The 23,452-nt window shown below is 43.6% G+C and overlaps 1 protein-coding gene across 1 annotated transcript; it reads right to left on the reverse strand.

Annotated features, from left to right (window-relative positions):
* Window positions 1-8,034: 8,034 nt before the first annotated feature.
* Window positions 8,035-18,211, reverse strand: LOC311210312 (acyl-CoA (8-3)-desaturase-like; the record flags this gene model as incomplete). The annotated part of the gene is made up of 12 exons (XM_084288188.1): window positions 8,035-8,117; window positions 9,087-9,212; window positions 9,646-9,725; window positions 10,353-10,449; window positions 10,760-10,857; window positions 11,685-11,761; window positions 11,890-11,950; window positions 13,296-13,424; window positions 13,595-13,696; window positions 14,552-14,749; window positions 15,306-15,416; window positions 18,017-18,211. 12 exons carry the CDS (start codon window positions 18,209-18,211, stop codon window positions 8,066-8,068), a joined length of 1,326 nt encoding a protein of 441 aa, XP_084144314.1. The 3' UTR covers window positions 8,035-8,065.
* Between the last annotated feature and the right edge of the window lie 5,241 nt (window positions 18,212-23,452).

The following is a 23,452-nucleotide window of genomic DNA, read 5'->3' on the forward strand; positions in this document are numbered from 1 at the left end:
GGACTTCTGCTCCAGCGCCTAGAGAGCCTCTCCCCCTCCTTCTACACTGACCTTGGCACTTGCAAGGCTGTTCCTCACTACTCTCTCCCAGCTGCTGGGTGCAATGTTTTTTTCCCCCCTTTCTTAAATCTGCTCTCACAGAAGTGCAAACAACATCACTTATTGGCTCGGCTCTGGTCAGCAGTGGGACCCTTACCTAACATGGGGCAGCTTCTGGATTCTTCTCACAGCAGCCACCCCTATGGCCCCATGCTATTAAAACCTCGCCACATAAACCCACTACACTGTTACAGCGTGTCTTTGACTGCCATTGCAAATATATATAATTTCCAAGTAACCATCTAGAAAGCGTAAGACTTTCTAAATCCAGAGCTTCCACTCCTTTCATGAATGGCTGGGCACACACAGGGTTTCAGCACTACTTGCTTAGAAGCAAGACTTTCCTCAGAAGGCTTCAGCCAGCAGCCCTGCCCCGTGGATATGGACTGAGGAATAGGGAAACACATCAGTGAACGATGTGTCTCTTTGCCATGCTTAGAATACAATGATGTTTCTGAAATCGTGTCTTTATTACACCAGGGCCAAAGAAAATGTACGTTGAAGTTCCATACACAGCAGGAATAACTGGTTGTCTCGTATAGTTCCCTGTTTTCAGAATAATTGATATTCTGGGCAACTGAATTACAGCAGTGACACAAACTGATCTGTTCAAGAACCATTCATAGTACCGGTTTGAAAATGAAATACAAAATATGGAATAACAAGAATAATAATGAAAAAAAAAAAAAAAAAAAAAAACACCACAGAAAACTCCAGATAAACTACAGCTCTTCTTTAACTCATCTCTTCAGTGAATGTTCCAGAAGAAAAGTGAAGACACTGACTGTACTCCTTTATCTTCCAGAAAGAGTAGATACTGCAAAACTTATTTTAGCTCTGACAATAAATGGGGGCTAACTGTTAGTCAGGACTAAAACAGATCTGCACACTTCTGGACAGGAATAGGATTTCCCTTGCACAGTCTGTCACTCCTCTTGACTTTCTGTTCAGATAAGGCCCATCTTTGAGCTCTTTAGTCTAGAAGTCAGAGAAAGGTGCAATTTTGAACAGATGAGCTTTCTACAGACACCTAGTGGCCATTTGTCAAGGTGAATAATCAGTAACCCTGTCCAGACTTAGAGGTCTAAGGAAATCTTTCTGTTATGTTTCTGTGCTCCTCACCCCGCAGCCCCGCAGTTTTTTGTACGTTTTTATGGAGGCTCCTCTTCCCAGGAACTCTAAAACTGAATAAAACAGTAAGTATACAGTACCTTAAAAAAGGAGCCAGAAGCCTTTTATGCATAAGTTCATATACACAATTTCAGTTTTATAGGTCTGTATCTGAGAAATGAAAGTTTTTCCATCCTGCTACATGTTGATTATCCTCTCTGCTCTTAGGCTCTGATTAGCACCTTATGAGAGATGAACTTTTAGGAAATCACCTGCAATGCATCTGACCCCCAACATCTGACATTAGTGTAATGCTCTGCAAAGCATATTGTCTATATTTGTGAAATAATTCCTATAGAGGAAGATAATTTGCACCATATACATAAAATTATAATCTGTATTGACCAAGAGTACTTGGTAAAAAATAAAAAAAAAAATCCTGGACTTTAGGCAAAGTACAGGAGACAGCAACACAGATCACCAAAATGGCGTGGTTTGTCTGGACTAATGTTGTTAAGCCGGACAGCTTCAATGTTTGTCCCTACTGCTGCAGCAAGCTCATTACAGCATGGCACAAAACATCAGCTGAAAGGATTATGTACGTTTAAAATTGGCACATTAATCTTTAAAAACACAGTTTTTGTGGAAAGAATTTTACCGTGGGCAGCATGCTTAACTCTTTTTAGAGAAGACTGCAGTGAGCTGGTATACGCAAATTTTACTTGAAAAGAATGACAGGGAAGATTACAGGCTGGTGAGAGCACATCCTTTCCGAATTTGAAAGCAGAGGCTTTCTCTGCCTGTATTATCCAGGTCACCAAACCAATTTCAGAGTTCTCTGGAAAAGCCCAGATAGCTAGCAAAAGCCACAACAGGCATGTTTATCCAGAGATAGAATTGAGAAATCAATTGAAGTGAATTTGCAGCATACTCAGTATTCTGCGACTTCCTACACACCTGCCAAAATCTATGCCGTACTCATCTGGAAGCTCATATGCAACAGAAAACACACCATGATTTCCATATCTTTTTCTTTAAATACATGTATGGTGTCACCTATCTTGAGACCCTAATATAGAACCATCTTTCCTAGATGTGAAATTTTATGTTTGGCTGTGCCAAGGCATTTCTTTTGCTTGTACTCAGCTATCTGGATAATCAGTGTTGCACCGTATCTGTGATTTATCCTTCTTATTTACAGTCCCCCAAACTTTATTAATAAGAATAACTAACAGTACTTATTGGAACTAACAAATAGTATGCGTCTAAGAACCAACCCTGACAGAGCTCATCAAGCTCTGTGGAAATGAGGACAATTTCTGGTGCCAATTACATCATGGAAATTTTTCATCCTGCTATTCTGGAATATTTAATGGATTTCATGATGATATTGTACTGTTGTAGTGACCAAGGACACGTTTGTAAAATGCACTGAAACACCACATGTGTATTTTAAATAGATAAATTCAGTAGCAAAAAGTTTTACTTTGGTGAAGCAGCAGAGTAACATAGTCACACCATTCCTGTGTTGAACTGGGTGGCTGTAGCACTCTGCCCAGAATTAGGGCAGGCCTCTGCCCTGACCTCTGCTGCATAAGCTAGGTATGCCATCAACACTGCTGCCCTGTGCTGGCTGGGGCTGCCGTGTAGCTCATCTAGTTCTAAAAACTTCTTCCACGGGCAGGAGCATATTGCCCCAGATCAGGCTGCCCAAAGCCCCACTATTGAACACTTCCAGGGAAGGAGCATCCACAACTTCTCAGGGCAACCTGTTCCAACATCTTACCACCCTCCGAGTGAAGAATTTCTTCCTGATGTCTAATCTAAATCTACCTCTATTTAGCTGAAAACCATTATCCCTTGTCCCGTTATTACCTGCCCTGATAAAGAGTCTCCATCTTTCTTATAAACCCCTTTACTTACTGAAAGGCTGTAGTAAGATCTCCCTAGAACTTCCTCTTCTCCATGCTAAACAAATCCAGCTCTCTCAGCTTTTCTTTGTAGGCTCCAGCCCTCTCATCATTTCTGGGGCCCTCCTCCGCAGGGCTGCTCTCAATCCATTCATCCCCCAGCCTGTACTGATGCTTGGGAGCGCCCCAGCCCAGGTGCTGGAGCTTGTTCTTGGCCTTGTTGAACTTCATGAGCTTCACGTGGGCCCACTTTTCAAGCCTGACCAGGCCCCTTTGGATGGCATCCCTTCCTTCTATCCTGTCAACTGCACCTCTCAGCTTGGTGTCATCTCCGAACTTGCAGATCCTCCTGTCTGCGTCATTAATAAAGATATTGATGTTGGAGTAACACGGGATATGCATGGAAACATATACGTGATAAATTTGATACAGAAGCAGATGTTCAATCTAGATAAAATTAGAGTGGTTGGTTACTTATTAGTTGATTTTGGACAGCTGTAGAGGTAAATATTTGACAGAAAGCAAAATTACTTACCCTGTGTCTGGCTTAATGAGAAAAGCTAATTAGATTAGAACAGACAAGCTGTTCCGTAACTTGTATTTTTTTTTTCCTGTTAGGAAAAAGTGTGGCTCACATTCTGCAAGGGAGAAGATATCCTGAGTAAAAAGTACCCTTCTTTTTTCTCGTCCTTTTCTTCACTTTCTGCTAATGTTCACACTGCTGTTGATAACCATAGAAGAACCCAAGGAGTCGTTTCTGGAATGAGGACAGGAAGTCTTCAGAAAAGAAAAAAAACCCGTACTGAAGTTGCTCTGCTTTCTTTCTTCATTAGTCTTACCCCCATCTTCCTTTCACATCATTCTGGGACTACTCTTCTCTCTTACTTGCCTTATATCAGCATTGCACTGCATTAAAGATAGCAGTCATCATTTCTTATGAAACCACAACCAGAGCTCATAGGCATTAAGGAGTCTGATATTTTCTCTTGGTTTTTGACTGCCCCTTTACCTTATGGACAGTCCACTTACCTGATGCTGGGACTTGTTCTCAGTGCAGATATGAACTTAAATAAGAGACATAATTAGGAAGGACCAGAAAAGCAAAGTGGATTGTGTTTCTCACCAGTGGCCGATTCTCCTCAAACTACTTAAAGTGATCAGTTACTTTAAGTGATCAGTAGAATAACACCAAGACTGGAGCCTTTAAACACTCAAACTTCAGTTCTCTGTGAGGCTGCGACGTCCTGTGTCCCTTTCGATGCCTTACTGCCACCAAGTGGCTGTTTTGCAGTGCTTAGGTTCTGTGTTTTACTGATGAAGTGAAAGGGATTCCACTAAATGGCAAGTTTGTCCCTAAAACGTGTATTCCAGTGCATGTTCAGAGAAACTGAAAGGAGTTTAGGACTTGCATTTTGATATTGTAAAGTTTCAATATCAAACATCTTAGAGAAATCTGCAACTGAGGAATTTAAACAGCCACGACTGATGACAAAAATTCAAGAGTTGTCATAGAACTTTTTTATCCACGTAAGCTGTCCTGGATTGTTTCTAGCCAATTCAGTGTATGCAGAACTACTTATCTTGATTCAGCTTCCCTTTTGGTCTTACCCTTCTGGATGTGAATCGGTTCATCATGTTATTTTCCCTGGTTAGTTGGGCACTTGGTTTACTATATTGTGGATGTTTCCTCTTCACAGGGACAGAGAAAAGGAAAGAGCCTCCAAAGTCTTAGGCACTAAATGGAACTTAGGCATATTGCTGTCTTCAAAACTGTTAATTTTTAGATCATCCTAGTCCTGGGGGTAGCTTAAATTTATTTGAATTTTCAAAATTGAACATCCAGATATTGATGTTTTGACTCTGGGCATTCAAGACAAAAAGCTGGGCAACACCAGTACTTCAACATTGGTGAGTATTTACAACTTACTTGACATATAAGCACATTTTTTTTTTCCTACTTACCTCTCGTCACAATTCATCTGATAAGTACTTTCAAAGAAAACTTCATGTATTGAGCTGAAGCCTCCAAAACACACCGGAAGTACTCGCATCCTTATAAAGTATATAAAAATATCTATTTGACTAGAATACTCTATCCAGCAACGAGAGAAACATAAAGTCAGTTCTCTCTCGTGTCAAAGATCAAAAATTTGTCCTGACAAAAAAATACCTTTCTTGCTTCTTGAAACCATTCTTACATGTCTGAATTAAAGATTCACTGGTCCACAGAAAAAAGCAGAAGTGAACTTTACTTCCAAACCTGTTAATTACAGCCAAAATACAAGACATAGCATTCTAGCACCACTTGCTACCAGGATTATCTGTGTGGTTCATCCAGTAGTCAAAATTCAGTGCTGTGAAATTTGAGTTAGGGAGATGCAATCCCTGTAGAGGATCTTCGGGAAACATCCTTGTCCAACTGCTTCCATGCGCATGAAGAGCCTAGCCCGGGATATTCCATTGTAGAGCCGAGACATTAAACAACAGCTGTCCTAACATAACAAGATTTTTGTCTTGTGTCCTATGGCCAACACTCCAAGGTCAGAGAAAACTTTTGGCAGTGCTCAGCAACACAGATCTTTAAAAGTGACTTCTTACGTGCTGAAATGATTTAAAATGCAGTCAAACATCAATCTTTCACCCACTCTCCATTCCACAACTGGGTGATACTGCCCAGGAAATAAAGAGCAGCCAAAGACACGAGGCTTGCTCCTGCTGCTGTGAGATAAACAGAGCCACTCTGAAGTTTCACCTGAGAGCTAACAGCCTGTTGAAGGGAAGTCCTCAGAACAGCTCTTGATTTCGTAAAACATGTACATTGCTACATATGTAATAGTACAACTTCTAGGAGTCAGGGATCATTTTTCTCTCTCATCATCCTGGTGGAAGAACTGGTGTATGGTTTTATTTTAATAAGATTCATTTTGGTTTATTATTTGTACTGCACACTTCACACAAGTTACAAAGGACAAAGTTAAGTGCTCCCTTCCCCTGAAATACAAATGCTGAGGTTTATGACAGATCTCTTTCTGCAGCTGTGGACATTTATTCCACATTTTAAAGAGTGCTGAATCTTGCACAGACATTTTACTGTGATGGCAGCAGTAATAAGCAAGGTAAAGAAATTTATTATTTCTTCCATCAATAGTTCTAATAAGAAGAGGGAGAGAAACACACAAGGAAAAACAAGGTATAAGAGTTGTAGGGCCTCAGCTGGGCCTTTGTTGGCTCATTTTTTTCATAGTTTTTAATCAACACTTATCAATGATTTTATGACTTTTTTTTTTTCCATTACATTTTTTTTTTCTGCATTTAACAAAACCTTGGCCTGAAGAGATGCATTTCTTCTATTCCCTCACAAGCCATACTCCTTTTTGACACTGACCAGGGAAGGCACTGTTATCTTCCTCAAAATCAGCCCTTCTAGGGCACTAACCCACCTGTTATTGAGGTAACAGGTCATGGAAAGCTGTCAGGCACACTGTATTAACAGCTAGTAGATTGGCAAAGAAGAGAACACTGAACAGGTGGAAAATTACCTTCTTTATCTACATGAGAAACAATAGAAAAAGAGGATTGGTCCCAGAACACACAGAGAAAAAAGCTAAAGGCTTAAAGGCAAAATGGTAATGAAGACATTTTCATTACTGGTATGCCAAGAGCTATAGCCCATTTGGTGTAGTAAAGGAAAAGACACCAGGGAAGGCACTACGGCTAATCACACAGTACATGCCTTTGTGGGGTGCGTTTTGAATGTGCATCATCCAACAGAGAAAGTTCAGTAATATTTTGGCTGATGTGCGCCTATGGGTATGCAGCCTGCTGACTTTTGCTGGTTGAAAAGTTAAAAATAATTTAAACAGTATCCTAAACCCTAACATTTTTACAACTCAATCAATTTTGTCTGCAGGTAAGACAGGAACACCTGATACTCCCTGTGCCAGAAGTTCCGAGTTCTCTCAGCTTAACAAGTCATCCATTTGACCAGACTTTCAAAAATAAGTGAAGCTTCAGGTGGCCAACAGACTGGTTATCCTTTTGCTTCCTTAGGGATCCCTACGTGGGTTGAGTTGCGAGCACGGGCGTTCCATATTTCTGTTATCTCTTCTCACTTTCAGTAATTGGTTCAGTAACACAAAAGTATGGTGCTGTGAAGAACACTTGCAGATACTCCATGGGAAATCACACATGGGCAAATAACTCAGAGGCCTTCAGCACAGAAGAGATGTGCAGGGGAGCATTCCCACAGACAATGGCATGCCAAGCTCTCACATTTACAGGCCTGGGGAATAACCTGTTCTTTCCTGTTTCTCTGCCTTAGTTAGGTCTCTAATTTCTTCATGCTTATTCCTACAGAATTGCTCCCCGCACCTTTTTTTCCTCCTCACCTGTACACATACATACTGGCATGAGCTCTCATATGCTCCCTACTGCCCCCTTGGTTTGGGTACTTCCATTGCCATTGCAAATTGCACATGGGTTTTTGAAAGCGTAGCACCTACAGTTTCTTCTTTTTGCCTCCGCATTTCAGTAACTCCCATCGCATGTTGTCTCAGCTTTCTTACTACATTCATAATGAGAGCCACCTCGCTATGTTACTTAAGAGACTTCCCTCCTATGTACTCAGTAAATGCAGTATCAGCAGATAGAAGGCAATCTGTTCCCAGCCCCAAAGAAGCCTCTCCAGCTTGATGGAACATAAGCTCCTCCATTCTAACTTTTCCTTGTAACTCAAGCCCAGAGAAGAGAAATCAAAAAAGCACAAGAAGAATTAAGAACACACCTTTTTTAAAAGTCCATTAAATCACATTCATCACTAGAATTAAGCTGTGTCATCTCCCCACCTCTGGCTTAGCCAGCTCTCTCTCCTTTGTGCAGTATCTTCCAGGTGATCACCACAGGAGGCACCAAGGGTGGGGAATTCCTCTGTAAGGATCCGCTGCTTCTTATTTATGTAGATAGGCATCTAGCCAGAGCTCCCCTGAATCTTTCAAAGAGCTGCCAAGAGAGAACCACATTTCCTTACAAACAAGATAATGAAATACTGCATCCAGGGAATATAATCTCGTGGGACGAATTCCCATCTATAAATTAAGCAAAAGAAACCCTTAGAGACAAGGTAATGTAGTCTACAGCTCCTTGGAAAACATTAAGAAGAAACAAACCACATGGTCTACATCAGACCAAGACTGGAAGGTTAAAGCAAACAACTTAAGTAGAATTAAAACAAAAGGAGCAAGCACGGCAGAAGAGAAACACATGCTATTGAAGGACAGGGGAAAGGAGGCGGGTTCCCCTCTCCAGGCTTTGCTGTGCACTAGCTTGGCTTCAGAATGTTTTAAGAATGTTTTTCTTCGCTGAGAGGGTGGTCAGGCACTCCATCAACCTCCCCAGGGAAGAGGTCACAGCATTGAGCCTCTAAGAGTTCAATAAGCACTTGGTCAACGCTCTCAGACATGTGGCCTGATTTTTGAGTGGTCCTGTGCAGATCCACTAGTTGTATTCTATGATCCTTGTGGGTCTCTGCCAACTCAGGATATTCCATTATTCTATGACTTACCAAAGGAAAAAGAAATATCTGGAAGGCTGAAGGAGGGAAAGAAAGGGTAACAAAAGAGCATGAATTACAGTTGAAACTCATCTCTCTGAAAACATCGCTTTCCCTGGAGCATACTCTGAGACAGAGGCACTAGATCTGGCATCCTACTGACTGAAAGCAGAAGTGAAGAAAAGGAACTCTCCATTAGGTCATTCATACCGATACCTTCTCCTGCTGCTACTGAAACCAGTGCCATGACTGAACACTTTTCCAGTCCCGTTCACAGCCAGCCATGCTATCTACAGCTATTCACAGAACTTCTTCTGTGATTCAAGTTGGCTGCCTCTCCACTTCCCACGTGTCTTGCTTGTTCACTCTGTAATATTGGACAGCCCTTCACCCAGGGAATGCATTGGGTTGATACGTACTGCACTATATCTGCAAAGGCGGTGAGCAGTGGCTTGCAGTGGTACTCAATGCCATGTTTGGCACACAGGGACTTCACCAAAGGGGCCACCTTCCAGTAATTGTGTCGAGGCATTGTAGGGAAAAGGCTGTGGAAGAGAATATGGTGATTTCAATGGCATCCATTGCCCTGCAGAATTCCTACACCTCTTCTGTACCTAAGCTTAGGAGGCACACTCAGCTTCCCTCTGTGCCTATAGCCATGAGTGCTCTGTAGCAGTCCCTCTCACAGCACTTCACTCAGTATCAACACTAACCGTGAAACTGGCAACTCTCTATCACTCCTGTGCCATGCTACTCAAATCCAAAGGGGTGTTGGTGCTCCCCAGTGCTCCACAAAGTTTATGACCATCATTTGGATTTCCCATTTCCTCCTCATATTAAGAATACAAAATTTACCCCCATTTTCCTTTGTTCTTGTCTTAGCTGATAAAGGAAGATGGATCTTGAAGGCTCTTTAGGTCTATTGTAACTAGCACTCCCCCAAATTCTCTCACATTCCCAACCCATGCTTCAACTCACTGGTGCTCGATTTGGAAGTTCAGATGTCCACTAAACCAGTCGTTGAATAAGGACTGATGAACATTACAGGTTGCCTGGAGCTGAGAGGAAAAAAAAAAAAAAAGAAAAATGATAACATTTAAGTGTTTCTTTTAGGAATGCTCCTTCTCTTACATTTGTCAGACAACATTAAGGTACAAGTTCCTTATCATCACGTGCCTCCTGATTGAATATAACAAGTCCAAGAGCCATCTCTAGTCAACATAGATGGTCATGCTGTGGTATATGATTGTTAGGGACATAATTTAGGAGAACAGACTTGACTTCCCCAGTAAGATAAGCAACCATAACTCACTGTACAAGTCCCTTCACATCTCTCACTTTGAAGAAATGTGTAATGCCTTCAAAGCTGAAATGAGACACAGCACAGAGAAAGAGAGATCCAGCCTTCATGCATGGGAAGATCTCCATCTGAAGACCACTGTAGCATCTCTGGTTCTTTTCCCTGAGAGATCTGCTTAGCATCTGAAGCCTCCATCCCACTTCTGCCTACTTTCTTTGCACATATCACTCACTTCGCACAGTGAGAAGAAAACATAAGCAGCTTGTGCTATCAGCTCTCACCACTGCTGCGATCAACTGTCTTGGGCAATACCCAAGAGAGTTACATACCCCGATCGATAAACTCTATCATTGAAAGTCACAGCTCTCTGTAAAGAAGGTCTTACCTGGGTAGAGAACCAGTCCACGTTCTTATCATAATCAATATGCATTGGGATGTGATTCATTTGTGTGACCCAGACAAACCAGTTACTCTCTATGAACCTGTGCACACAAAACACACACAAAAAACACCTAATCTCACACCCATGCTATAACAAGTCAGTACAAAACACTTTTATTCATGTAAGATGGTCATCATTTGATAAAGTTAACACCAAACATCTTTTCAGTAGATGAAGCCTATGCAGACCTTCTACAGGCCCACACCAAACCAACCACCTCTGTCTCGCTGAAAGGAATAAGGGGGCAGAAGAATAGGCAGCAGATGGAAAAGGTAACCAGCAGGCTGAAGAAGAGCTGCCATGAAGGGAACCAAGTAGAAGAAATGAAGGAATTTGAAGTTGAATGATACCTGACTAACAGATGAAGCCCCAGGATACCCTTCACACCCAGCAAGGGCAGGTAGGTGAGAAAGAATCGGATGTAGAAGGTAAGCATCCAGGCCAGGTCCTGGAATACAGGAAACAGATAAAACTTCATTACTAAAGATATTAAATAGTCCTGGTCCCAGTATGGACCCCAGAGGGACAGCACTCATCACTGATCTCCCCCTGGAGGCTGGGATGTTGAGCCTTTGACTGCCCCTTTCTGGATGTAGCCATCCAGCCAACTTTTTATCCACCAAACAGCCCACCCTTCAAAGCCATCTCTCTCCGATTTAGGGGCAAGACTGTTGTGTGGGACCATGTCAAAGAAGTCCAGGTAGATGACAACAGTTGTTCTTCCCTTGCCTATTGATGCAGTCACTCCATCACAGAAGGCCACTAGATTGGTCAGGAACAATTTGCCCTCGGGAAAACCACGTTGGCTGTCTCAAAATGCCTCCGTGTATTCCATATGCCTTAACATAGCTTCACAGAGGATCTGTTCCATGATCTCTTCAGACACAGAGGTGTGGCTGACCAGTCTATAGTTCCCAGGGTTCTCCTTTCTACCCTTTTTAAAAATGGGACTGACATTTCCCTTTTTCCATTCACCAGGAACTTTACCTGACTGTCAGGTCTTCTCAAATATGATGGAGAGAGGTTTGGCTGCTACATCAGTCAGTTCTCTCTGGGAACACCTTTTGTTACCCAGATGTGAATGGATCTTCATAGAAGAGAAGGGCTGCATGGTAGGTAATCTCCCCCAGCAAACATTTCCCTGATCACATACCCCACCTCCTCAACACAGAGACAAACAGCTCAGAGTCCCTTCCAATAACGCCTCATTTCCTACACTGAAATGTATCCACAAAACTAGGAAAAGTCACCACTGGCAAAACGGAGCTAACTTACCACCCACTGTTTCCTCTGTACCACAAAGTAGAATATGTACCACTGGAAGTAAAGAGGCACCAGAGCTGGGGGACCAACTATAACAAAGAAAGAGATTGCAGAGACATTAACCATACCAGTGTGATAAAAACATTGAGATAAACTGGAAAAGTAAGGGCTTGAGAAAATGCTGTCCATAGAACTGCATAAAGGTAGGGTTACTCACTGATGAAGAAGTACTTGTGCTGGTGGTTATAAGGCATGAATTTCTTCTTTTGGACACCAAGCTGTTAAAACAAGTAAACTATTCAGGCCACAAAGACATCTAAAGACATTTGTGCACACACTCCTATCTACTTTCTCAAAGAAACGCGTACTTAGATACCTCCTAACCTTTGAAACAGGTATCCTACCAAATCATACCAGCATCCACCTTGTCATTGGCTTCATTTTTCACTGGTACTTCAGCCTACAACTATGATATATTTTCTGAAAACCTCCTCACCATGCATTGGAGGCACAATAGGTTGGGTAGTCCCTTGCAGCACAAACAGCAAAGTGCACTTGAAGCTCTTTCCCTACAGAGGGCATCGTTGCTTAACAACATTCACATCGAAAACCACACAAGGCACAGAGAACAGCTTGCTGCCAGGATAGAGCTCCATTAAAAAGGAAAACCTGTGATACTATTAACAAAGACAGCATGTAGAGCTCCCACCTACTTACAGTTAGTCTCCAAAGCAGAGAAATTAGCATCTAGACATTAAACTGTGTCTACAGGAACACGAGTGAACAGATTATCCTTCGAGACTGCTAATTTTTCGGTGTTCACTGTATAAACATAACAGATCACATCACTGACTTCCCTGAGGGACTCCAGTACATCCCTGCACATGTCCAAACTCATTCTGAACAGCAGCCCTCTTTTCAACATTTGTGGAGCTGCTACCAGCAGCCACATGTTCCTGCCTCTTCTTTTGTGATGGTTCTAGTGATCACTTTGATTATGACCCCAATTTGAATTAATCATGAAGACAGAAGGCTTAGGTTCTGATTCAGAAAGCGTTTTTACAGCTCTGTTGTCAGGTATATACATCACTGTGCTGGATTTAATGTATTTAACTTAGAGTGTGTAAGGATTCATCTGAAGTTATACACATGCCTTAAGTATTTATCCACATAATGCAAAGCTAAGAACTAGAACATAATCCACATCAAATTTTCAGACCCTTAATTTCAAATCAGAGAATTACATGAACTTGTCATTATGACGAATATTTCATCTTAAGCCATTTTCTGGATGTACTCATTTTACAGAAGCATGTGGTTTTTTAAAACCTTCAGAAAAAATCTGCAAAATTTCAACCCACAGCAAGAATACATTAAGGAAAAAAAAAAAAAAAAAACACATAGAAAACTGCTGCAGCATTAAGTATATGGAAGTTACTGATGCGTAAGGATTTTGTTTCTTCTCCTTTTTTTTTTTTTTCTTTCAAAGGCCACTAAAGCCAAGACGCACTTTCAACAAATTCCTGAAATACTGAGACCAAACCAAGGGGTCACTAGTCTCCCAGCTCTCTGCAGCTTTCCAGAGCTGCATGCTGCAGCTTCTCAGACTTCACCAGGTCTCACCTCTACAGAAAGTGTTTTTCCCAAAGCAAAAAATAAGGGGTGCATGTTAACATCGGGGTCCTTTCGGAAGCAGTTGGGTTTAGCATGGTGCTGGAAGTGGAGGTGATTCCACCAGCTGGCTGGTGCTCCCTGCAGGAAGGGATGAGAATATAATGCCATTAAAAAACTGCATCTTCTGCCCTTAGTCCTCCCTCCCAAGCAGTTCCTTGCATTTCCTTCCTTCTCATACTGAGATTGTTTTTGACTGTAGAGACTCCTAGGCTAGTCTCTAGCAGCCGCTCTCAGCACTGGCTGCTCACCTTCAGATGGCCGATCACAAATTTATGCACCAAGTGGTTCCATCTGGATTCGCTGAAGACTGAAAGATGTCCAAAATCATGCTGGAGCCAGCCAGCCTGGGCCTGGAAAAGGAGGGAAAAAAAAGAAAGAAGAAAGAAACAAACAAAAAAAAATCAGTCCTGCTGGGAAAAGAGTTGGGAACTTCTGAAAAGGGGATTCTCTTCACTTAACGATTCCCACTCTCCTCATGACTTTATCACTGGCTAACAAGAGCACCCTGTCACAGAGAAGCATTTCCATTACTGATACCCCATCCAAACAATTACCAATTACTGTATACCAGTGCAGTCCAGACTCTGCCTAATGACTTTTGCTCACAGACCCTTGTTTTCATGAGGAAAGAAAAAATCAGGAAAAACGTAACACAGCTAAGAAACAGCTTTTATTCTCTTACAAAACTGCACTGGAATTGGCAACGAAGTTTCCTTTAAGGAACAGCTTGCTGCTGCCTCCTCTGAGTAGTTGTAATTCCAGGAGGATCAGCTGGCCACAGAAGAAATAGCTGGGGCTTTCAGAGCTGTTCTGCTCTCTCTCTAATTCACTGTAGGTTCCCATGGGAACACAGCAACTTGGCTCATGCACAGTTCCTTAGAGTTCTGACACAAGGGACCTCAGAAGTGTAGCATGGCTTACACAGAACGAAGAAGGCTGGGAATAAGGAGGGCTTTGACCGACTACGGAAAGCAAAAAGCAGCGGGAAGCCCACTCTACCTAAAAATCATGTCATGGTACTGTAACTGCCCCCTCTGTGGAACTCAGGGAGAAGCAGACTTTTGAGAAGTCCACAAAGATCAAGATTTCCCCTGTGCTTATGGCAACGTGGACCTCATTCTCAAAGGACTGGCTTTTGGTGTTTCTGGGGCTGTTTTTTTGTTTGTTTTTTTGTCCTCCCTCCATTTCAGTGCCTAGTTGCTTACCTGGACAGTGCCTAGAAGCACTGCAGAGATGAGGAAAGGCACTGTGGATGATCCAAAATACCAGATGGTGAGCCAAGCTGCAACATCCAACAACAAGATGTGACAGAGATGCAGCATGAAAAAGGTGCGGTTGGGTTTGAGGAGTCCCATCTTCTCAACAGCTGCACGGAGTTCACGGAAATCTTCTACCAGCTTTTTCTGCAGGGAGAGCCAACGGTGAGCGTGTGCTGGCCTGAAAATGCCTCAGGAACCCTGAGAGGAGCTCTGTTTCCCCTCTCAAGGAGAAACGTGGCAATGGCTTAAAGCTGAGAGTCAGTCACTTAAGAGACAAACCTTCAGTAGCTATTTTATGACCCCTGAGTATGCACGTACCTCTGTGACAATGAGGAGTTTCTATAGCTGACTTATTTACCCTCTCCATTCCCACCCACAGATGACAGACGCTGCAATAGTAAAGGAAATTCTCTGCCAGTCTGAATTTCCTTTACACACCTGTCATTCTGAGCACAGCTCCTCTGTCTCTCTACAACAGGAAAGCTGCATAAGAACGTGTCTCAGAGGCCCCAAAACCCTAGGCCACTACTAATGACATTAAGTCACGGGGAAGCCTCAAACTGACAACGATTCCACAAGGCACTATCATTACTATCAGTAATAAAATATCACTATTTGATGTACAGGAATCTCAGGCTGCCAGTAAGAGAAAGTAAACAGCAGAGTTTTGACACAAATAACAGGTTTTTAAGGCACTTACATTCTTGCTGGGCTCAAAGCTGGGTTGATCTGGTGCCAACTCCCCAATCAAGAGGGGGCTCATGTACTTTCTCACCAGTGCCTTGTCAGGATGAAACGCTATGAAAGGATCCTGAAATACAGATAAAGGAAGAGGATGAGAAAAAACACTTCAGGTAACGGCAAATGGAAGTTTTTCATGATATTTAGTAGAAAGCAACCCAACTAATGGATCTGGCTCACAGCACAAGACATGGACATATTAGAACGAGTCCAGAGGAGGGCCACAAAGATGATCAAAGGGCTGGAGTCTTCTTATGAAGACAGGCTGAGAGAGTTAGGGTTGTTCAGCCTGGAGAAGGCTCCAGGGAGACGTTATAGCAGTCTTCCAGTACCTAAAAGGGGCCACAGGAAGGTTGAGGAGGAACTCTTTTTCAGGAAGTGCAGTGACAGGACAAGAGGGAATGGCTTTAAACTAAAAGAGGGTGGGTTTAGATTAGATATTAGGCAGAAATTCTTTACAATGTGGGTGGTGAGGCACTGGCACGGGTTGCCCAGTGAAGCTGTGGATGCCCCATCTCTGGAAGTGTTTGACAGGCTGGATGGGGCTTAGGGCAACCTGGTCTGGTGGGAGGTGCCCCTGCTCATGACAGGGGAGTTGGAGTTAAATAATCTTTAAGGTTCCTTCCAGTCCAAACCATTCTGTGATTCTGTGCACAGCTCACCAAGAAATACCGGCTCACTTCCATCTAACTTCTGAATCTTAACACTTCACGTCCTGTTGAACTTCAAGATACATCATCTAAACCACATACTCCCATCTCCCTTTTGCCTTAAGCATCATTCTTATTTGTCCCGGCACTACATACCATGAAATAAAAGTCAGACCAGAGAGAAAAGCAAAATGTTAGCACAAAAACTCAAGGACCTAGGTGAACTGGGAAGAATAATGGGACAAGCAGGACACAGATGGTGGCAGCTCCTGCTGACCCACACCAGTCTCTCAGAGCCCCCATGTTGCTCCAGACGTGCCTTCTTGGCAATCTCCAGCACCCACCCTTCCTTTGAAAGATCTCTAGTTAAGAAATGGGCTGAAAAGGAGGCTGATGCAGCTAGCTCCAGGTCAGCTCTGTTGCACTTCAGATGTAGCATCACACATGCAAATAAAGGAGGGAAAGAAGTGAATAAAGGAGTTAATGTGAATAAAGGAGGGAAAGAAGAGAGAGGCATGTTCATTTGCATTTTCTCACTGAAAGAGAAAAAAAAAAAAAAGGGGGAGGTGTATGTGGGCCGGCCAGAGAAGGATGGTACCACACATTTAGACCAATCGTTACAATCAATGCAGGCTGTAAAACCTGGCAGAGCCATCTCAATGGGAGGCTGAGAAACGGAGGACTACATTCTAGAAATCAGAGCGCTGTAGTAGCACTTGGCAAACTAGAAGGAAAACTGCTCTTTCTTTACTTGTTTTCGGGTGTATTTTTTGTTAGGGGGGCAAGGAAGGAGATTGTTTCTTGTGTGTGTTGTTTTTTTTTAATGGAATTTACTTGGCTCAGGTTCCTGAGAGGTCAGCAGTTCAGTTGCACCCAGCAGCGACACAGATCATAATGCCTAAAGAATGCAGTCGGATACAATCACACCACCCGGCTGCGTCCAGCCCTACACGCTGGCAGCCACCACAAGCAATGTGTTTCTGATCGCACAACAGCGACGGAGCTTACAAAATGCATGTGCATGTCCTGACCTCCTGAAGTATGTGCAAATTCACGTATTATCTTTGGCTTTACGCTACATAGATATGAAGGAGTGAAGGAAAGCACTAGGTCTCAAGTGTCATCTTTTCTGCTCAGTGCCTAGAGTTAAAAGGGACTAAAAGGAATTGAAACATAATCCAGCAAAGCACTTGAGATGGAGCTTCATATCTCATACCTGCCCCAGTGTCCAGTTAGTTACACCTGGAGAAATGCACACTTTCTTTTATTTTTGGGGGAAAAGACACAGGCAGACAACCAGAGGAACCACAGTCTACCACACGCCTCACTTTCAGCTCTAACAATGATTACTCACCTTTGGCATTCAGACAAAAACGATTTTTTAAAAAGATTTCGCCCGCCTATAATCTCGTGGAAACACTGTGCTGGCTTTTTGAAGGTAGGGGCTTACCCTGCTCCCACATAACCCTTCGAGGAGCTAGGTCTTAGCCTTGCAAGGAATAATTCTTCAAAAGCTGGGTCCTACAGCTGCAAGGAATCATTCTTCCTGTGCTCACAGCAGCAAGCTCAGGTGTTTGTTTCCAGATCTGGTCTGCGGCCAGGCGTGCACGAAGCGGGAGCGTTCCTGCTGCCTGTCTGTGTCCTAAAACCAGCTGGATTCACGCAGCCAGCTGCAGACACCGTACCTGTGCGCATCTCAGCTGCTCCTTCAGACGGGAAGGCGCGATGGCAGCCCCCCACAGCCCCGGCAGCACCCTGGGTGCCTCCACAGAGCCAACTGCGGAGCCCCCACGGCTGGGGAGCCCTCCAGGACCACCACCTCCAGCCACCAGTGCCACCACTGACCCTGTCCCCAGGCACCACGTCCAGCCTCTCCCTGAGCACCCCCAGGCTCGGTGCCCCCACCACCTCCCTGGGCAACCCGTCCCAGCGCCTGGCTGCTGTTTTTGAGCAGAAATCTCTCCTTATTCCCACCCTGAGCCTCCCCGGCACACCGTGACACCCCCCAGCCGCCCCTCACCGTGGCGTCCTGCCCGGCGTAGTGGCTGATGACCCGCGAGCCGCCGGGGTGCCGGCGGTGGAAGCGGCTGATGTCGTACACCTTCCTGTCGATCACCAGCCAGCGCTCCTGCGGCGGCGGCCCGCGGGCCGAGCGCTGCGCGATCTCCTCCCAGGTGAAGCGGCGGGGAGCCGGGGCCGGCCCCGGGGCCTCCATCTTGAGGCGCGATCGCGGCTCCGGCTCCGGCTCCGGCTCCGGGCCCGCCTGGGCTCGGCCGGCTCCGCGCCCCTCGCCTCGTCCCGCTAGCCCGCCCCCCATTGGCTGCCTCCGCGGCGAGGCCGCCCCTTCCTCCGCGCTCATTGGTCCGCGCTCGCCTTGTGCCCGCCCCTTTTCGCACCCCGCCCCGCGGGGGCTCTGACCCCCCTCAGGCACCGGGGGGAGCGCCCCGGGGCTGCTGTGGGGAGACCGGGAATGGGGGAAAATGAGCCCAAAACCGCGGCCAGCTGCCGGCACGGAGCTTCAAACAGCCCCGGGGATACCTCGTCATGCTGCTGCTGCAGCTGAGGAAGAAATAATTCGGAATATATTATATGTAACATGAAGTATAACGTTAGCATTGGTGTTGGTTATCGATATAATTGGTAATTAACGTTAATAATTGTCGATGTTATTGATAATTTATACTAATTATCAATTATAATCGTTGATATATCAATATGTAATTGTATTTATTTTATTATATATTATATATTGTATTATATACAATATAATGTATGATTATGTCATATAATATATATGTAATAATATAATATACTATGTAATAATATACTTCATTATATTAATAATATTACTATATAGTATGTGCTATATTATTGTATTGTTTTATGTATTTTTATGTATTGTTTTATATGCTTTTATGTATTATGTATTACATGGTATATTACATTGTTATATATAACGTATTGCATAATTATATGTATACATACATATATATATATATAAACTCAGTGTATATTATTTACCTAATAATTTTGGCTTGCTTAAGGACTGGTTGGCTGCAAGTCGCGATCCTCGAGGTGTCGGTGCTGGCGCGAGTGCTGTTGATGTGCCTCTGCCTGCAGCCAGGGAGATGGGAGATGCAGCTTGATCCAACTCACTGGTTGTGTCACATCACATCGAGGCGATATGGGGGGGAGGAAAGGGCCCTCTGCAAGCCACAAGGGCAGGCTGGCAGGAACATCAGGTAGTTGCACACAAGCGAGTGTAGAGTCCTGTACTGTGAGGTAAAAGCATGGGGAAAGGATCAGAATCTCAAGTCCTACACTATTTGCAAGTTGGGAAGGACAGAGGCTGGGTGGTCAACATTATATGCCAGGTAAAGACACAAAAACTGATACAATTTGCTCATCTGAGAAAATACCACGGATAGGATTCTGTGGTATCCACAGATAGGATTCAGAGAAAGAAAGCAGAACAGACCAAGGAGCCACGCCAGAGGAAGGATGCACAGACTGTGCAGCGCTACCTGCACCCAAGGTGCTTCCTTTAGGACAATTTTATAACCTGTTTCTCATCATTTCTGGACTGGGGACCCCCTCATCACTCCTTGGTTGCATTTCCCCTTCCCAGCACATCCATCTCTCTCTTCTGCCTCTCCTGCCTCCCCCTTCAGCCCATCTCATCCCCATGGCTAGGTGTGCCCCATATCACATTATATCACATAATATCCCTGCTCGCACAGCTGAGAATGAGTCTTCAAACAAACATCCCCAGCAAACAGACTACTGAATAATCGTGGGAATTCACACACATACATTGCATATACATTAAAACGACTGCCTTCATGTACAGCTCCCTTATGGCCTTCACTCACAAGCCTCCTCTCTGAACCCTCATTGCTGATTCCAAGTTTCTTTGTTTTCATTCACACCTTCCCATCTGACCTAGATAGAGCAGTAACTGTTGTCTGTAACCATAGAAACGAGGGATCACTAGACTGCATCCCCTCATTCTGAACATCACCCTGTTACTACACTGAGACTTTCCAGCCTGGAATTCTGTGCCTGCACAAAACACTGGATCAAATATAATTTTTTTTTTATTTTTTTTTCCCTTTCCTTTAGCAATGCCACAGCTAATACCTCAAGTTAGGCATCTCTGTTTATACACATCTGTACTGTTGTCCTTGAAGGAAAAGGTTCTCTCCTACTCTCAGCAAAAAATAAATGTTGTTTTTTACTATGTTGGCTGCTGACTGTCTTGCAAACATAACCATAAAAGCATTGATAAATGATGCTTAGCATCTTAAATTCAACCATTATATTCAGAATAGCGCAGGAATAGTTTCTACGTCTTTCTGATTACCTATTGCACAAATGAATAATTGTCACAAGTTCAGTTAATGTTTTCAGTTTGACTTCTCATCATGAATATGGGTGGCACAGTTTTCCTTATATACAACATCTGAAAAGAAAAAAAAAAAGATTGTTCTTCTTATACAAATTGAGCCTTCGGAATATTTTTTTTAAGGGATCTTAACAGTTACCAAAAAATGTGACTGAGTTTGATAAAGTGCACTCTTGTTCCCCTTATAGGGCTCCTCTGATTTCAGCAGGACCAGAAGCTAAATGCAATGTTAGCAACTTATTTACAGATTTTCCCAGACAAATTATGTAATGGAATTAACATTAAAGCTTTTTCTGATACAAAATCATGGCTTTGTTTGTTCCCGCAGTAGATGATTCAGTCCAAGACATCTTGCAGGCTACTTGAACCATTCAAGTCTAGGCAGCGAGGGGTTCAATGTCCTGCTGCAAGCCTGCTCAATGGGCCTCACATTGGCAAGAATGAAGTCTTTGTAATAAAGAGTGCAAGGAAAAAACAGCTGCCATTATACACTTATTAACATCCTACATCCAGCTGTGACTACCTGCATTAACAGAGAGTCAGTCTTATATTTAATTGCTTTTTACCTAGGTAAAAACAGACCTGGCTGCTCCGTTCTTCCAGCAGCATTCCCTCTTTTCAGTGCTCTAACTTGTTTTACCTCCACTACTCCCATCTTCATTTCTCTTTATTGTCATGTTCTAGCCATGACCCAGCTTCCCAGACTATCAAGGACGACTGAAAACATGAGGGAAGATAGATGATCTTTGTTTCAGACTTCTGACCTGGCTGCAGTTCATTCCTAACATGGCTGGGGATCGCCACAAGTCAGGGATATTAAAACTCCTCATGTCCCTACAGTCATGTGGCTGTAGCCGTTTCAGATACCCAGGTGACCTCGGTGATAAGGGATCACCAAGTACATGCATGTGCACCGTGGTGTGTCAGCAGAGAGGCTGAGAACAGGATCAAGGTGTTAAAGGAGAAAATGCTAGGATCAGGAGCAGCTCCTGTTTGAACAGCTGAAGATGTACAAGATGCAGACCATTGCCAATGCAATTAAAACAGTTACTCTGACGAAGCAAATGCAGGAGGAAACCATCAATTTTAGCATCGTTTTCATTATAAATTATTACAAATTAATTTATACTGATAAGGCAGTGCTAAAAACAGAACTTTTATTTCCTTTTTCTCATCCTGGTGGGTATTTGCAATGCCTGCTGCTTCCCATACCAATTAAGGGTGATTATGTAGTCTGCTTCCTTGGCATGCAGACCAGCTTGTGCCCTGACCTGACAGTCCCACATGGCCAATCCAAGATCCACTGCAGAAGGTGAAATTGATGCCGGTGCTGGCAGTATAATGTGAGCTTCTGGATTTTCTTTGTTTGTTTGCCTTGTAAAGTTAGCTCTCAGCCAAGACAAGTGTCACCAATTCTCTTCAAAATGCTAGCATATGTCAACGGAAATACTAATTATTTTTCTTCTTAAACCCTAAAAATTGCAGACAAACTGTATAGTATGCAACAGTGGAAATCTTTCAGGGTGGTGGTGTTTCTTGCTCTTCAGCACTGTATATCCTATACCTATGTTTCATTCTGAAGCTCACACATCCCCAGTCTTCATTCAGCTACAACCAAACATTCTCTGTGCCCTTCAAACACCTGCTCCATGTTCCTCCCACGTGTCCTTTACTCACTGCTCTCTTCTACCTGCTCCATTTCCCATCAGCTGCTGTGGAGCCTGCCAGACTTATTATTTAACTTCTGCACTGAACTCTGTAAGGGGACAAGACAACCAACACAAAAAAAAGTATTTTCTAATATTTTAATTCCTCAGAATCTGTTTCTTACCTTTACACCAGCAAACCAATGCACAACACAGAGCAGATACCTCAACTAGCATTCTCTTTCCCCTTCCCATGCTAGCTCAGCAAGATGGCCTTCACTTACTCATTAGCTTATGCATTTCTATACTACTCTGAAGAACAGATGTACCCATCTATGTGTTCCTCCCTGTCCTGGTTTCAGTTAGAACAGAATTAATTTGCTTCCTAGTAGCTGGTGGAATGCTGTGTTTTGGCTTAGGATGAGAAGAGTGCTGATAACACCCCGATGTTTTAATTGTTGCAGAGCAGTGCTTATACCAAGCCAAGGACATCTCAGCTTCTTGCTCTGTCCTGCCAACAGGCAGGCTGGGGGTGCAGTAAGAGCTGGGAGGGGACAGACCCAGGACAGGTGACCCAAACTAGCCAAAGGGGTATTCCATACCACCTGACGTCATGCTAAACAATATATAGGGGTGGCTAGCCGGGGGGAGGGGGCCGGACTGCTCGGGGTTAGGCTGGGCATCGGTCAGCGGGTGGTGAGCAATTGCATTGTGCATCACTTGTTTGTACATATTATTATTACTTTCCTATTATCACCATTGTAACATTATTGTTATTATTGTTATTATTATTTTGTTATTATTATTTTCCTGTCTTATTAAACTGTCTTTATCTCAACTCACGGGCTTCACTTTCCATTTCTCTCCCCCGTCCCAGAGAGGGAGGGGGGAGGGTGAGCGAACGGCTGCGTGGTATTTAGCTGCCAGCCGGGTTAAACCACGACAGTCTTTTTGGCGCCCAACGTGGGGCACGAAAGGTTGAGATAACGGCAGATCTGACCACAGTGTGTTAAACTAAAATTGGTGTAAGTATTAGACCTGCTTAATAGTCACTTGTCATAATGCTGATCGCTTTAATCTCAACTCTGCTGCGCCTGTTTTCCAAACTGAGTATTATAGTACATTATTTTCCGTACTTGCTCTCTGTCATGTTGTTTATCCTCTCCGGGCCCTGGTTTCAGATCATTATGGTACTGAGTGTTGTAGCAATGGCTTATGAGACGATGAGATATCTGGTCATGACTCTAACTTGGTATTTGTACTCAGTAACATCGTCGACTCTGTATTTTGGAAACTGTATCTTGGAAACTATTAGCAATTATACCTATTGTTTTTTTCCATTAGGGAGTCAATCTGTGGAGGGGAAAGGGGAAGATATTTTTTCTTACTTGATTACTCTCCCTTT

Source organism: Netta rufina (genome assembly GCF_964035555.1).
Source record: "Netta rufina genome assembly, chromosome: 5".
NCBI classification, from domain to species: domain Eukaryota; kingdom Metazoa; phylum Chordata; class Aves; order Anseriformes; family Anatidae; genus Netta; species Netta rufina.